Genomic DNA, 13,849 nt, shown 5'->3' with positions numbered 1-13,849 from the left:
GTGGGATTTGCCGGTTCTCTGAACTACTCAAAATTTCCGCTACTGATTCTCCAGAACTGGTCAGAACCTGCTGAATACCCCCTCAGATGAGATGCTGTTCCCCCGCCTCCATTTCTCATGTATGGTGTAAGAGACCAAGCATAATTTGTATATCCCAGGGCTTAAATATAGTAAGTGGCTGTTTGCTGGCCTGTGTCCTTCCTTTCATCCCAGGCAGTCACTTAGCATTCTCCTCTGAATTACAAAAGCAGATTTGCCACTTTCATAATGTGGGGCATGAATGCAAAATAACAATGCGGAAAAAAAATTTTTTTTTTAAAGGGATGGAGCTGGCATGGTGCCACTGTGGCCAATGCTGGCATCGCTCTTGAGTTTTCTTGATCCCTTCTCCTTGGATCTCACGGTCACAGGCTTAATTCATTGCAATGGTGGAAATATCCTTTATACAGCATCACTTTAGGCCAGGGCCTTCCAAACTTGGCCACTTTAAGACTGGTGGACTTCAAGTCCCAGAATTCTCCAGCCAGCTGGAGAATTCTGGGAGCTGAAGTCCACAAATCTTAAAGTGGCCAAGTTTGGAGACCTTTGCTTTAAACCATGTGGGACATTAATATCCTGTTGTAGGGCTTGGCAGCAACCCCAAAGCAACGGGAAGAGTGGACAAAACAAAACAAAAAAACCAACAACAACAACTCTTAGCAGGAGACAAAGTTTGCATTCCTTTTTGGTGGACGTGGGTGTGAGTTTCTGCCCTAGGAAAGCCAAGCCAATCCAGAAAAGATTCTAGTGTCTTTAAATGACTCATGGAAACTGGAAGGACAATCATGCTTAATACAGTCCTCAACTTATGACAATTGACCCCCCAAAAAAAAATTCTCTCGCTAAGCGAGACACGTGTTCAGTGAGTTTTGCCCTGTTTGGCTACTTTTCTTGCCGCAATTGTTCAGCGAATCCCTGTGCTTGTTAGTTTTAGTAACACGGACGTTAAGTGAATCTGGCTTCCTGATTGACTTTGCTTGTCAAAAGGTCACAAAAGTGAACCCAGGACACTGCAATACTGTCATAAATAAGAGACAAGCGACAGAATTTTGATCCCGTGAACTCAGTTCCGAAGAAGAAGTGCCCTTTGAAGAGCTGAAAAGGCTTCTTGGGCGAGAAGCGAAACATCTTCAAGGAAAAGCAAAGTCCAGCTGACTTTTGAAAAAGTACTTTTGGGAGCTTCTGACTTTAGTGGTGTCTTACAGTAGCTATGATGACCCGGACTGTAATGCAAACGTAACAAAATCCAAAACGTAAATAAGTGTCTTTTAATGCCTCCAACTTGGCCCCACTGTTCAATAATTCTCAGTTGGAGATAAAACTGATTCAAAAATAGTCTTCAAAAGAAAACAATGCAGTCCGAACTTAATGAGCAGATAGAGGTGAAATAAAAAACCAAAACAAACTACACTGATGAAGTTTCCACAACGGACCTGGGATAAGTAATTATCAAATTCAAGCAGATAACAAGGCACAATCTGTTGGAAGGACACCAACCAAGATAACTTCAGCCCAAAATAAAACACGCTTTACTTCTGGCAACTCTATGTTTTAACCATCTCTCTTATATACTATTCTCCCCAGCTGCAACCAATGAGAGGGATCAGGGCCGCTTCCTCTCTCGTAAGCCAAGTTGTTGCCTTCTCCATTCCTCGCTGCATGTCCTAGGATGAAGAGGGGATGGGCCTGGTTCTTCCTTTGACTGCCCAGCCGGCCTCTGCCCTTCCCCACCCTCCTCCACAACCTCCGGAGCCACACCTCCACTCCCTCCCTTCCAATACTGTCTCCCGCCCAAGCCAGGGGTTGGACTAGAAGACTTCCAAGATCCTTTCCAACTCTGTTATTCTGTACAGGTAGTCAGTCCTCAACTTACAACTATTTATTCAGTAACCCAAGTTACAACGGCACTGAAAACTGTGGCTTACGGCCATTTTTAGCACTTACAAGCATTGTAGCATCCCCGTGGTCCCATCATCAAAATTCGGATGATTGGCAGCTGACCCTTTTGCGGCCTTCTGACAAGCCAAGTCAGTGACGAAGCCCAGTTTCCTTGACAATCGTGCGAGTAACTTAATATCTGCGGTGATTCACTTAACCAAAAAAGGTCACACCAGGCGGCAAAATTCACTCAACAATTGCCTTCTCCTTAGCAACAGGGAAGCTTTGGCTCGATTGTGGTCGTCAGTCCAGAACTACCTGCATTCTGCGTTGAATTTTCCTGGGCTCTTCCGCCAGGATTGCCTGGAATTGGTATAGGTCAGTGATGGCGAACCTTCTTGGCATAGTGTACCAAAAGCGTGTGTGCCGGCACCCACAATGCAATGTGCTCTCCCCACCCCCCCCGTGTATGTGCGCGCAACACCCCTGAAATACCGGAAGTGACAAAACAGGCCCATTGTTTTGTCACTTCCAAAGGCTGCAGAGCTTCCCTCGAGCCCAAGGAGGGTGAATATGGCCTCTCCAGAGACCCCCCTGGAGGCTGAAAACAGGCACTTCCGGTATTTCCAGAAGGCCCGTTTTTCTGCCTCCCGAGGCTGCAGCGGCTTCCCTCAAACCTCAAGGCCTCAAACGGGCCGAAAATCAGCTGCGAGGTGCGCGCATGCGCAGTACAGGCAAGTACAGGCAAGTTTGGCTGGAGCTCACGTGCCTGCACAAATGGCTGCCATAGGTTCGCCATTACGGGTATAGGATCTCCTGCTTCAGCAGGGGGTTGGACTAGATGTCCTCCAAGGTCTCTTTCCAGCTCTATTCCGATTCTGATTTAGGTCAACCTTCCTTCCCTCCCACCTGTGTTTTATTCCTTTCTGCTGCGCCGTGTTCTCATCGCGCTTCCTTTTTTTATTTTTTTGGCAGAATTCCGCCCTCGAAGCGGCGTTTTCCCCAACTTCAAAGCCGCGGAGCGCCCCCCACGCCTCCAGAGACCAGTCCCCCTCCGGCATCCAGTGGACTCCGTAAGTCAGGCCGATTCGCAGGGTCGGGGAAGGGAGAGCTGGGCTCCTGCTGGCAGCTGGCCAGCCCCACCTTCCCTGGGAAGTGACCCATAGGGAGGGGAGGACGGAGTGGGGGAGGACTGTAGACAACTCCCCCCCCCCGCCCCACCCCACCCGAGTGCCAGGCTTGGACAGTGTCTGGATTGTTCAAAACAAGGGGCCTTTTTCAGAGGAGCTTGCTCAGCGCCTCGGGGAATAGAAGCCGGCTGGCTGCTTCACCGGTGCCAAGCATTGCCAACGCCTGCTTGAAAGGCTGAGGAAAAGCTCAAGGTTTCCGAGCGGCAGGGTCTATGTCTCTCTACCTCTTTCCCCTCCCCCCCACCCTGAATATTTGGGGAGCGGGGAGGGCAAGGAGACGGCGCGCCTTTGCCCATTTCTTTTCCACGCACAAAACACAGCGTGGCATCCCTCATCTGCCCTGCCTGCAGAAGCGACTTAAAGTTTATTTCCCTTAGGAAAAGTTTGTAGAGATTCTCAAGTCATTCCAGGTCCTGGTTGTCCCAAAGGGGCTTTTTTCAGGGGGCAACTGGACTTCCTTGGTTTTTTTCTTTTCTTTTGAAGACGTTTCGCTTCTCTTCCAAGAAGCTTCTTCAGCTCTGACTGGATGGTGGGGGAAAGGGAAGGATTTATACCCCTTGCAGACTGCTGGTCATTTGCATCCTTTTAGAGCAGGGGTGGGCAAACTACGGCCGCGGCCACATCCGCCCGTTGGTCTGTCCAATCCGCCCGCCCTGAAAAAATAGCTGGGCGTGGCGTATTGCCCTGTGCCACATGGCCCCCAAAGCTGCAAAACAGTGCGGAGCGCTCTCGGGGTAGGAAAGAAAGAAGAAGTTTGCAAAGGCCTCGGCTGGGAGTTCGAAATCACCTTTGAGTGTGACCTCTCTGAAGGTGAGTCCCCACCGATCCCCTTTTTTCCGGGCTTCCAGGCTTAAACTTTGCAAAGGCAAAGTTTGCAGGCTGGAGCGTCTTCCGCCGAGGAGTGGGAAGGGTTCGCCCAGCGGGCGGGCGGGCTGCTTGGAGCCACCTAAAGCTAGGCCGCTGCTGGTGGAGCCTTGCCCTGCCTTGGTGCCCCGTTTCCCGGCTCGGCGGTCCTGCTCGGGCGGCACTTTAAAAGCCTGCTCCCAGCACCCAAGCAACTTCCCAGCAACTTGCGGCTTCCTTTTTCCTCGCGGGCGCTCGCGCCTGGCCCCAAGCCGCACGGCGGAGGGAAGCCCGGCGGCGGGCGGGCGGGCTGCTTGAGGAGGCGACCGGCGGCGCTCCGGGTTTCCCCTTCTCCTTCTCTGCCTCTCCCTCTTGCTCCTCACAGTTGCCCTGAGCTGGTGCGGTTCTTTACTTGGGCAGCCAGACGCCCTCAGCAGCGCCCGCAGCAGCAACAGGCAGTTCCGCCCGGGCTCCGCTCAGGTGTCCGGCTGGGGCTGTCAGGAGTTGCTACCGCTGGCGCGGCTCCGCGCAGCTCCAGTCCAGCGTTGCCTTGGGAAGGGAAAGGCAAAACCAGGAGCCGCTGAGCCTGACCCTCCGGTGCCACTGCTGCCGTTGCAAAGCACCGCCGCGGCTCTTCCTTTTTGCCTTTCCCTTCCCGAGGCAACGCGGACTGGAGCGCGACGCGGTAGCAACTCCTGACTCAGGGGCCTCCAAGGGGAGGAAGGAGGAGAAGAAAGGGGCGATTCCCAAAAATCTTGTGCTGACCCGGCCCGTCTGTCAAATTTTAAAAGTCAATGCGGCCCCGAGCCAAAAAGTTTGCCCACCCCTGTTTTAGAGGGTCGTTGAGGCCACTTGGAGGTTTTATCTGTGTCCTCGGGGTCACCTGAGTAGTGCAAATGGTTCCTGTAGTCTGCAATTTTTTTCTTCCTCTGGAAATCCATTCCTCCTCCCACACCATTCCAAGGGTGTCCATCCCAAATTGCATAGCTAAAAGTCTGTAGAGATTCTCAGACCTCCAGGTCATGGTTGACCCAAAGGTGCTTTTTTCAGGAGGCAACTGGACTTCCTTGATTTTTGTTCTTCTTTTGAAGACGTTTCGCTTCTCATCCAAGAAGCTTCTTCAGCTCTGACAGGACAGTGGGGAATGGAAGGATTTATATTGCAAAATGCAAATGACCAGCTGTCTGCAAGGGGTATAAATCCTTCCCTTCTCCATCATCCAGCCAGAGCTGAAGAAGCTTCTTGGGTGAGAAGCAAAACGTCTTCAAAGAAAAACCAGAAAGTCCAGTTGCCTCTTTTAAAAAAAGCACCTTTGGCATTCCTTTAGGGGAGAAAAAAAAAATCTGTTTTAATTGGGGTATAGGGAAAAACTAATACGTACGTACACAGGTCGTCCTCGACTTATGAGCATAATATCGTCAGCCGTGATGGTCATAGAACAAGTCATCGTGTGATTGACCCCCATTTTACGATCTTTTCTTTTCTTGTGGTGATCATTAAAGCCAATGCTGCAGTTGTTAATCACCCAAAGGCAGTGCATGTGGACATAGGAGTGGAGGGATGGCCATCAGAACATCGGAACTGGGTTGTAAGTACAGGGGTACCTTGGTACTCATTGTTAATTTGGAAGGCATGATGAGTACCAGAAGTGAAGACTACCAAACAAATATTTCCCCTAAGGAATAATGCAGTGGCTCACAAGGCAGTCAATGCCAACAAGTTCTAGCCTTGTGTGTCAAGTACTAAACAAACGAGTACCGGGGTTAAATTTTCACATCAAATGCACCGAGTATCAAATTCCGTGAGTTTCGAAGCATTGAGTGCCGAGGTACCCCTGTACTTTGGGAGAAGGGAGTTTCTGTTGCAGATTCGAATGGTCACTGAGCAAACTTGTCATAAGTTAAGGACGACTTGTATGCTGTTAAATAGAAGAGAAGGAGACGTCCTCACCCATGGCTTGTGTGCTGCAGGTACCAAGCTCTCTACCATTACCGACCTCAAAATGAAGATGAATTGGAACTCCAGGAAGGTGATCGCGTAGATGTGATGCAACAGTGCGATGATGGCTGGTTTGTGGGTAGGTCTAGATCTGTGGAGATGGGCGCTTCAAAGCAAGGCGGTGGCAGGTTTTAGTAGCTTGCAATTTCTTCCATACCTTTGGAGTCAGACGCTGCCCTCCCGTGCCAAAACTGGCATAAAATCTACATTTGATTTACGTTTCCAGTTGGATTAAGCTTAGACATAATGCATGGGGTTATCCTCCAGCGATGTGATTTTTTCCCCCCCCTAGTAAGACTTTAGTAGCATCTGAGGATTTCTAGGACTGTAGCAGAGGTGGTCTTCAGCAGGTTCTGACCGGTTTTGGAGAATCAGTAGTGGAAATTTTGAGTAGTTCGGAGAACCGGCCAATCCCACCTCTGACTGGCCCCGCCCCCATCTCTTCTCTGCCTCCCATTGAGTCCCAGCTGATCGGCTGGATCTCCTTGGGTTGCCCTGCACAGGAGAACGGAGCTGGAAGGCAGGTTAGCGGGGTGGGGAGGGAATGGGGATTTTTCAGTATCCTTCCCCCAAGATTGGAGTGAGAATAGAGATTTTGCAATATCCTTCCCCTGCCACGCCCACCAAGCCACACCCAGCACACCATGCCCACTAAGCCACGTCCACAGAACCGGTAGTAAAAAATGTTTGAATCCCACCACTGGGCTGTATCCAAGGCTTTTGAGGTCTACACATATCCTGTAGCTTCAGATGAGGCGCCTCTGCCTTATTGAACAGAATAACAAAGTTAGATCTTGGAGTTCTAATCCAACCCCCTGCTTAGGGGAGGATGCTCTATACCAGGGGTCTCCAACCTTGGCCACTTGAAGCCTGGAGGACTTCAACTCCCATCCTCAAGTGGCCAAGGTTGGAGACCCCTGCCCTATACCATGAGTGTCAAATCCGCCATGTCATTTTGCTGCCACGTGACGTTTTGAGATGTTTTTTCCCATTCGTGGAGCTGGGCTGGGCGTTGGCTGCGCATGACACATCCAGCCCACGGGCTGCCATCTTGACACCCCTGTCCTCCACCATTCCAGACAAATGGTTGACCAATCTCTTCTTAAAAACCTCCAGGGTTGGAAGTGGAGAAGATTTAGGGTAGGCCTCCAAAGGCTTGCCTCTAGCCAACTTTGCATTTAGTTTTAATTGAAGGCACCTGAAGAATAGGATTAAAAGATAGGTGTGGCCAGTCGTATTATGTGACAGACTCCAAAAGAGATAGTTGTAAACACATTGGTGCTCCTCATTACTAGGCTGCCATTCCTGATCCAGGACCTGAATGAATGGAGAAGATCTCCTGCCATCTCAACCATGTCCTGAGTAGCAATACTACCACACGAAAAACCACTCAAACAGGTTTTATTGCTGATTTAATTTAGCATATTGCATCTACAGAGGTCATGCCATCTCTGATATGCAAACCCTAACAAAACTCATTGTACATAGAAAATATAATTTAAATATAAATTTAAATAAAACATCATACTGCATCCAGTTTTGGACACCACACTATAAAAAAAGAGAAGAGAAGAGCAACCAGGATGATTAAGGGACTGGAAGCTAAAACACACAATGAATGGTTGCAGGAACTGGGCCTGGCTAATCTAGGGAAGAGAAGGACTAGGGGAGACAGGATAGCAGTCTTCCAATATTTGAAGGGCTGCCCCAGAGTGGAAGGGGTCAAGCTATTTTCCAAAGCACCTGAAGGCCAGACAAGGAATAATGGATGGAAACTGATCAAGGGAGAGATTCAACCTAGAAATAAGGAGAAATTTTCTGAGAACAATCAACCCGTGGAACAGAAGTTGCCTTCAAAAGTTGTGGGAGCTTCATCGCTGGAAGCTTTCAAGAAGAGACTGGACTGCCATCTGTCAGAAATGGTGTAGGGTCTCCTGATTGGGTGGGGGGGTTGGACTGGATGACCTGGAAGGTCCCTTCCAACTCTGTTAATCTGTTATCAGATCAATCTTTATTACAGTCACAGAGCAGCAAAGCAAATATACTGTATATATAAAATATGCAGGATGAGAAAGGAATATTGTCTAAAACTTTGAAGCTGGGGCACAAGAGGTAGCAGAGTAAGATATTGTCTTCTTTAGATATCTTTTTTTTTTTTTTTAATTTCAAGAGGCTGGTCCAGAATCTTCCAAGGGGAAAAAAAAAAACCCCTCTGAATCTTGAACCTCTATTCTTTCTTCATGGATCTCTTCTGCGTTTTTTTTCTTTTCTTTTCCTGCACTAGGGGTCTCTAGAAGGACGCAGAAATTTGGCACTTTCCCTGGGAATTACGTTACTCCCGTGTGACCAGCAGCTCTCTCTCCATGCAATTGAATCAGAATCTTCTGCTCCTAGGATCTTGCCCTTCTTGGAGAAGCACCCACGATCAACGGACACGAAAGAAAAGAGTAAAAGACATGGTCTGAAAGCTAATATGCCCCCACCCCACCCCCAAGATATGTCTTGTTTGCCAGCCGGAGTCTGTACTGCTTGACTTGGTATCTTCTGCACCTTGGCTTCCTCGGGGGAAGACGATTACAACCCACTTTCTATTCCCAGTATTTATGAAGCATCGCTAATTCCAGCATTCCCATGACGGATGTGGGTTGAACAGAACGTACTGGCCTCTTGTTTCTCTTAAACCTGGGATTCCGTGTTTTGGCCAGTTCTTACAACCGCCTTGGAAAGTGGAGATTGAGCGTTCTCTACTGTTGAGCCTATGCTAATTCTTCCCTCCAGGAAAAATAATAATCAATTTTTCTTGAAAGTACCATGGTTGGAAAGCTCGGCCTAGAACCCAAAATCCCAACACAACAGATGAACGGACTTGGGTTACCTGACTACACAACCTCGGTGTGTGCCCCATAAGGAATCTCTGGGCCTTTCCACCAAGAGATTGTGCCCTTTACTTAATGTCTGTGATTCTCCGTCCTCCAAGTCATGGTTGTCCCAAAGGTGCTTTATTTTTCTTCCCAAAAGGCAACTGGACTTTCTTGGGTTTTTTTTGTCCTTGAAGAAGTTTTGATTTTTCATCCATGCAGCTCCTTCAGTTCTGACTGAATTTACTTAATACAGGCAGATAAGCTGGAGGGTTACCAGCACTCACATTTTTGTATCTTGCCTAACCTCTTTGTGGCTGAACTTTGATCTGAATAACTCTTCCATACAAAGACTCATGTAGAACTTTGATCCAAATAACGTAACAGCTGTCCTCTTTCGTGCTCGGCCCCGCAGGAAGAAGCACTTTCTGTGGTTTTGGTTTGACACAAGCTGAGGGCAATTGGCTGAAGGGGCGATCAAGCTACTTAGAACTGCTCCTGCCTGGGCCACAGAGTGAGCTATCCTTCCCTTCCTGTTTGAAAGGTTCAATCAACATTTCAGCACAGGGACTCCTTGACTTACGACCGCAAAAGGACGAGCCCAACGTTTCTTGTGGCTGAGAGAGAAAGTTCTTGAGTGAGCTTTGCTCCATTTTATTACCTTTCTTGCCACCGTTGTAAAGTGAATCACAGCAGTGAGTAACCACGGTCGTTAAGTGAACCTGGCTTCCCCATTGACTTTGCTTGTCAGGTCACAAAAGGGAGATACATGAAACCTGGGGCTCCTCATCCGTCATATATAAGAGTCAGTTGCCAAGGGTCTGAATTTTGATCATGAATGTGATGACCCAAGGGGGCGTGGCACAAAGGCAACACAGTCAGATAATTGGTAGGAGTCCCTTTATTAGCTCCAACTTTGCCCCCAATGTCCTGGTTACCTTCTGGGTTGGAGAAAAACTCTCCCAGGAACAGCCTTTGGCTGCAGAGAATCAAGTCCAAAACGTGGTGAACAAAAACTGTAACTAAAAGTCCAATCAAGGCAAAATGAGGTAATTAGTCCGGCAGGTCAGAAGCAAGAATTCCAGATGTGAAGGCACGGCAATAACTCAACACGGTTGGGAGGATGCCAGGAACACAGATAAGCACAGTTAACACAACATAAACTCACATTTGCTGCCGCACTCAGCTTGCATCTCTTTTAAACTGTCTTCCCAGGTATGGCTAATGAAGGGAATCAGGGCCCTTTCCTCCCCCATAAGCCACGCAACCCACGTTGCTCTCTTCTCCATTCCTCCCTGCCCTAGGATGAAGAGGGGGTGGGCCTGGGTCTTCCTCTGAACTCCCTTGTTCTACCTCTTCCCTGCTCTGCCCAGCCAGGCTTTGCCCTTCCCCAGTTTCCTCCACAGCCAACAGAGCCACACTCCCACTTCCTGTCAGCTGTTCATCTTCCTCCTCGGATTCAGACTCTGAGGGGGCATGATACCCAGGACTCTGCATCCATCGTATATGGGAGTCAGTTGCCAAGGGCCTGAATTTTGATCATGTGATCATGAGGATGTGGCAATGGTCGTGTCAAAACCAGTCATGTCACTTTTTCCAGTGCCACTGTAACTTAGAACAGTCACTAAACGAACTGTATGTAAGTCGAGGACGACCTGTATTCACGATAAGGGATTAAAATATTCTTCCCGATTAGGCTCACCTCACATTAAAAAAAGACACCAGCAATTCCTTCTTCTCCTTTTGCATTAAGGTCCATGTTCTTCCCAAAAATCTTCTCCAAAATCTCGTTCCCATCTCCAGAAGCAGAAGTAAAGGACCAAAGCCATTGTTGGTGGCATCTCCCATACCAGATGTTTCTTATTTTCGGTCTTTGTCTCCCGACTCTTCCCAATTCAGTGATATCTGTCACCTCTGGAGACAGCAGCCAAGATCCAGGAAACATCTAGAAATGGGTGTTTCTCCAAAACCCTTTGCTCAGATTACTGAGAATAATATTATGGGTGGATGCAAAGTTTGTGGCAAAAAGGAAGGGATGGAGATGGTTTGTGCGTCAGGATACCGAGACATTTTAAGCCTCCTCCATCCTTGGTGTCCTTTCACAGAGCTGTTGCGTGGAGAGACACAATCTCATGTCAAAACTTGCACATTGGAACCAGTCCAATTTCTCTTCCCAGCATGAACAATCGATATTGTCCTTTGCTGGTGGTAAGTAACAGCCTAGCAGCATCTGGTAGATTCGGGCCCAGCTTCCTACCTCAGTAGACTGTCTTCCTTTCAAGCAACGCTTGCCTTTCACGCCATTTTTATGCTCAGTAATGCTCAGCTGGCGCAGAATGATAAAAAAAAAAGCTAAGCTGGCTTTGGACTCTGTGTGAATGGTGCTATGGGTGTCTTCTCAGCTGGTGCACTTAATCACCCAGAATCCTGGCTAAGCTTGCTCAGATGGAGTGGAGGAAAACACGAGTTTGATCTTGCCCCACAATCACCAACGTAGTTGTAAGCCGCCGCTGTTTTTTCCTGGTTTGAAAGCTACCGATGAAGCCTCTGAAATAAAATAAAAAAAAGGTTGGGGGTCCCTGGCTTGACTGATTTTGCAGGATGCGCTCCCCTGAAACTGCCTAGCTTCACTAGAGTTGATCGAAAGGGTGTTTTTAGTTTAATTCTGGAGGGGAGGGGGAAAGAGGCCTGCATCTACAATTGTTCCGTATGGCTTGTCTTGCCAATAAAATCCTCACCGAGCTGAAGCTACCATCCAGTGTGGCGTTTTCTTTGCTTGCCTTTTGAATATGCAGAGTTTCACGAGCCCCAAAAGACAGGAGTGGTTGTGCCACAAATCCGGAAGAAACAGTTGTCTAATATGGCTGTGCTAGGTGGGCAGACCTTTGATGGACAAGGCCACAGGGAATTCTCTTACGCAACATTGCGGCTCCTGTTTATTGCAGTGGCACACTAGAAATCTTCTGCGGAATTGGGGGTGCATCTGAGGTGGCATTCAGCAGGTTCTGACCAGTTCTGGAGAACCGGTAGTGGAAATTTTGAGTAGTTTGGAGAACCGTCAAATCCCACCTCTGACTGGCCCCGCCAATCCCATCTCTTCTCTGTCTCCCATTGAGTCCCAGCTGATCAGCTGGGTCTCCTTTGGTTGCCCTGCACAGGAGAACGGAGCTGGAAAGCAGGTTAGTGGGGTGGGGAAGGAATGGGGATTTTGCAGTATATCCTTCCTCTGCCAGGCCCACCAAGCCACGCCACGCCCACAGAACCGGTAGTAAAAAAATGTAAATCCCACCACTGGGATGCATGTGTTGGAAGACAACACAGTTGGCGCTCGGCTTATGATCATAACTCGGCTCAGAATTTCCGTTGCCAAGCGAGGTTGTTAAATTAGTCGCAGCAGATTTTATGACCTTTTTTTGCAGTGTTGGTTAAGCGGATCCCTTCAGTTGTTTAAGTGAATCATGCAATCGTTAAGCAAATCCAGCTTCCCCCATTGACTTCTTTTATTGGAAGCCATCTGGGAAGGTTTGCAAATGACGATTGCAGGATCTTTGCAACCGGCGTAAATGCTTGCCAGTTGCCAAGAGCCCAAATTTTGATCACATGACTCTGGGGGGGGGTGCCATGACAGTCGTTAAATGCAAGAACCGGTTGCAAGTCACTTTTTTCTGGGCTGCTGTAACTTCAACTGGTTGCTAAACAATCTGTCAACTCATAAAATATTTCTCTGGTCTTTTTAGAGTTGACAACAGAAAGGGAGGGGGGAGCAGTGTGGCAGCTTGCAAACCAGAACTGCATTCCATCAATGTTTTGCAAAGATAGTAACTAGGTGACTGAAGATTCTGTCCCGCAAAATTCTAACCTGAGAACATGATTGATGACTCTTGGCTATGGATGTGTCCCATTGGAGAATATGGATTACGATACACCCAGGGGGTGGAGGGAAAACCAGGGTCAAGGATGACAATGAATGATGTGTTGTCAGAGTCGGCTACACCCAGGCAGTGCCGGCACGTTAACTCCCAATACATCCTTTTTAAGTTTTGGAAGTTTGGCTCGAGACTCATGATTTAAATGGGGGTCACTGCCAGAATCCTGACAGCTAGCCAACTCTAAGGCACATAATTCATTGCCACCTTTGACCCTGGTTTTCTGATCCTGACACAATCAGTTGTAAGTTGAGGGCTACTTGTAAGCTGGATTCCCTATATCAGGTGCCAGCATGAAATTCCTCTTCACCTCTCACTAAGGTTTGAGACAGCAGAGCTGAAATATCCTTATCCACAGGAGACAAGACCAAATCTCGGATCTTTGAAAGCCATTCAAGGAAGGCTCTATCAAGTCTTGAGCATTGTCTACAGGTTTTAAGACCAAACTGCCACATTATCTCTCAAGGCTGACCAAACATGTCTTTTGCTCAATCAACAGGGCCGTTAATGCCCAGGGAAGCAGAAATTCTGCCACAAGGTACAAGAATATTGCAATATTGAAACTCTCTAGATTAGAAAGAGAGTCTCTTTGGACTTTTGGACTGTAATTTATATGGACTGATCCTCATTTGTCCTGTTTGTACAGTACTGCAGAGAAACAAATTTTGGAGAAACCAATTGTGCTGTGAAAGGAATTAAACAGGGAAAGGTAAACTGGAAAGAGGTCAGGAAAAAAAAACAACTATTTATGTTTATGTGGTGGTATAATCGGCAATGGATTCTTTCCCTGCCCCTTGGAAGGAATGGAAATTCGAGTTCTTCTGTTCCTTATTAAATTGCAATTTACCTGCCAGTGCATTGCAAACTGAGCTGACCCTTTCAAATGCTCCTTCCTTTTTCAATTGTGTATTTTCTTTTTCCTCGGCAGTTTTCCAGAATCGAAAGCAAATGAATCCTCTACAGCAGGGGTCTCCAACCTTGGCAACTTTAAGGCTTGTGGACTACAACTCCCAGAGTTCCTCAGCCAGCTTTGCTGGCTGAGGAACTCTGGGAGTTGTAGTCCACAAGCCAAAGTTGCCAAGGTGAGACCCTGCTCTACAGGTTTCATCAATCTGAT

At 48.0% G+C, this 13,849-nt stretch overlaps 1 protein-coding gene across 4 annotated transcripts in view; it reads left to right on the top strand.

The window, feature by feature from the left end:
- The window catches only part of SORBS3 (sorbin and SH3 domain containing 3), a 51,348-nt gene extending 39,790 nt beyond the window's left edge, over positions 1–11,558 (top strand). For 2 of the 4 annotated variants that reach the window (XM_087969630.1, XM_087969629.1), the window contains 3 exons: positions 2,893–2,990; positions 5,921–6,027; positions 8,233–11,558. In XM_087969630.1, coding sequence (XP_087825756.1) covers positions 2,893–2,990; positions 5,921–6,027; positions 8,233–8,294 — 267 coding nt within the window. In that variant the 3' untranslated portion in view covers positions 8,295–11,558. The remainder of the gene's footprint in view (positions 1–2,892; positions 2,991–5,920; positions 6,028–8,232) is intronic. The other 2 variants (XM_087969631.1, XM_087969632.1) reach the window with 1 other exon arrangement.
- The last annotated feature ends 2,291 nt before the right edge of the window (positions 11,559–13,849 follow it).

Source organism: Notechis scutatus, chromosome 7 (genome assembly GCF_049901735.1).
Source record: "Notechis scutatus isolate UNSWTSFEM ecotype Mainland chromosome 7, rNotScu1.2, whole genome shotgun sequence".
Lineage (NCBI taxonomy): Eukaryota > Metazoa > Chordata > Lepidosauria > Squamata > Elapidae > Notechis > Notechis scutatus.
This window is presented reverse-complemented; position numbering and strand designations above follow the sequence as displayed.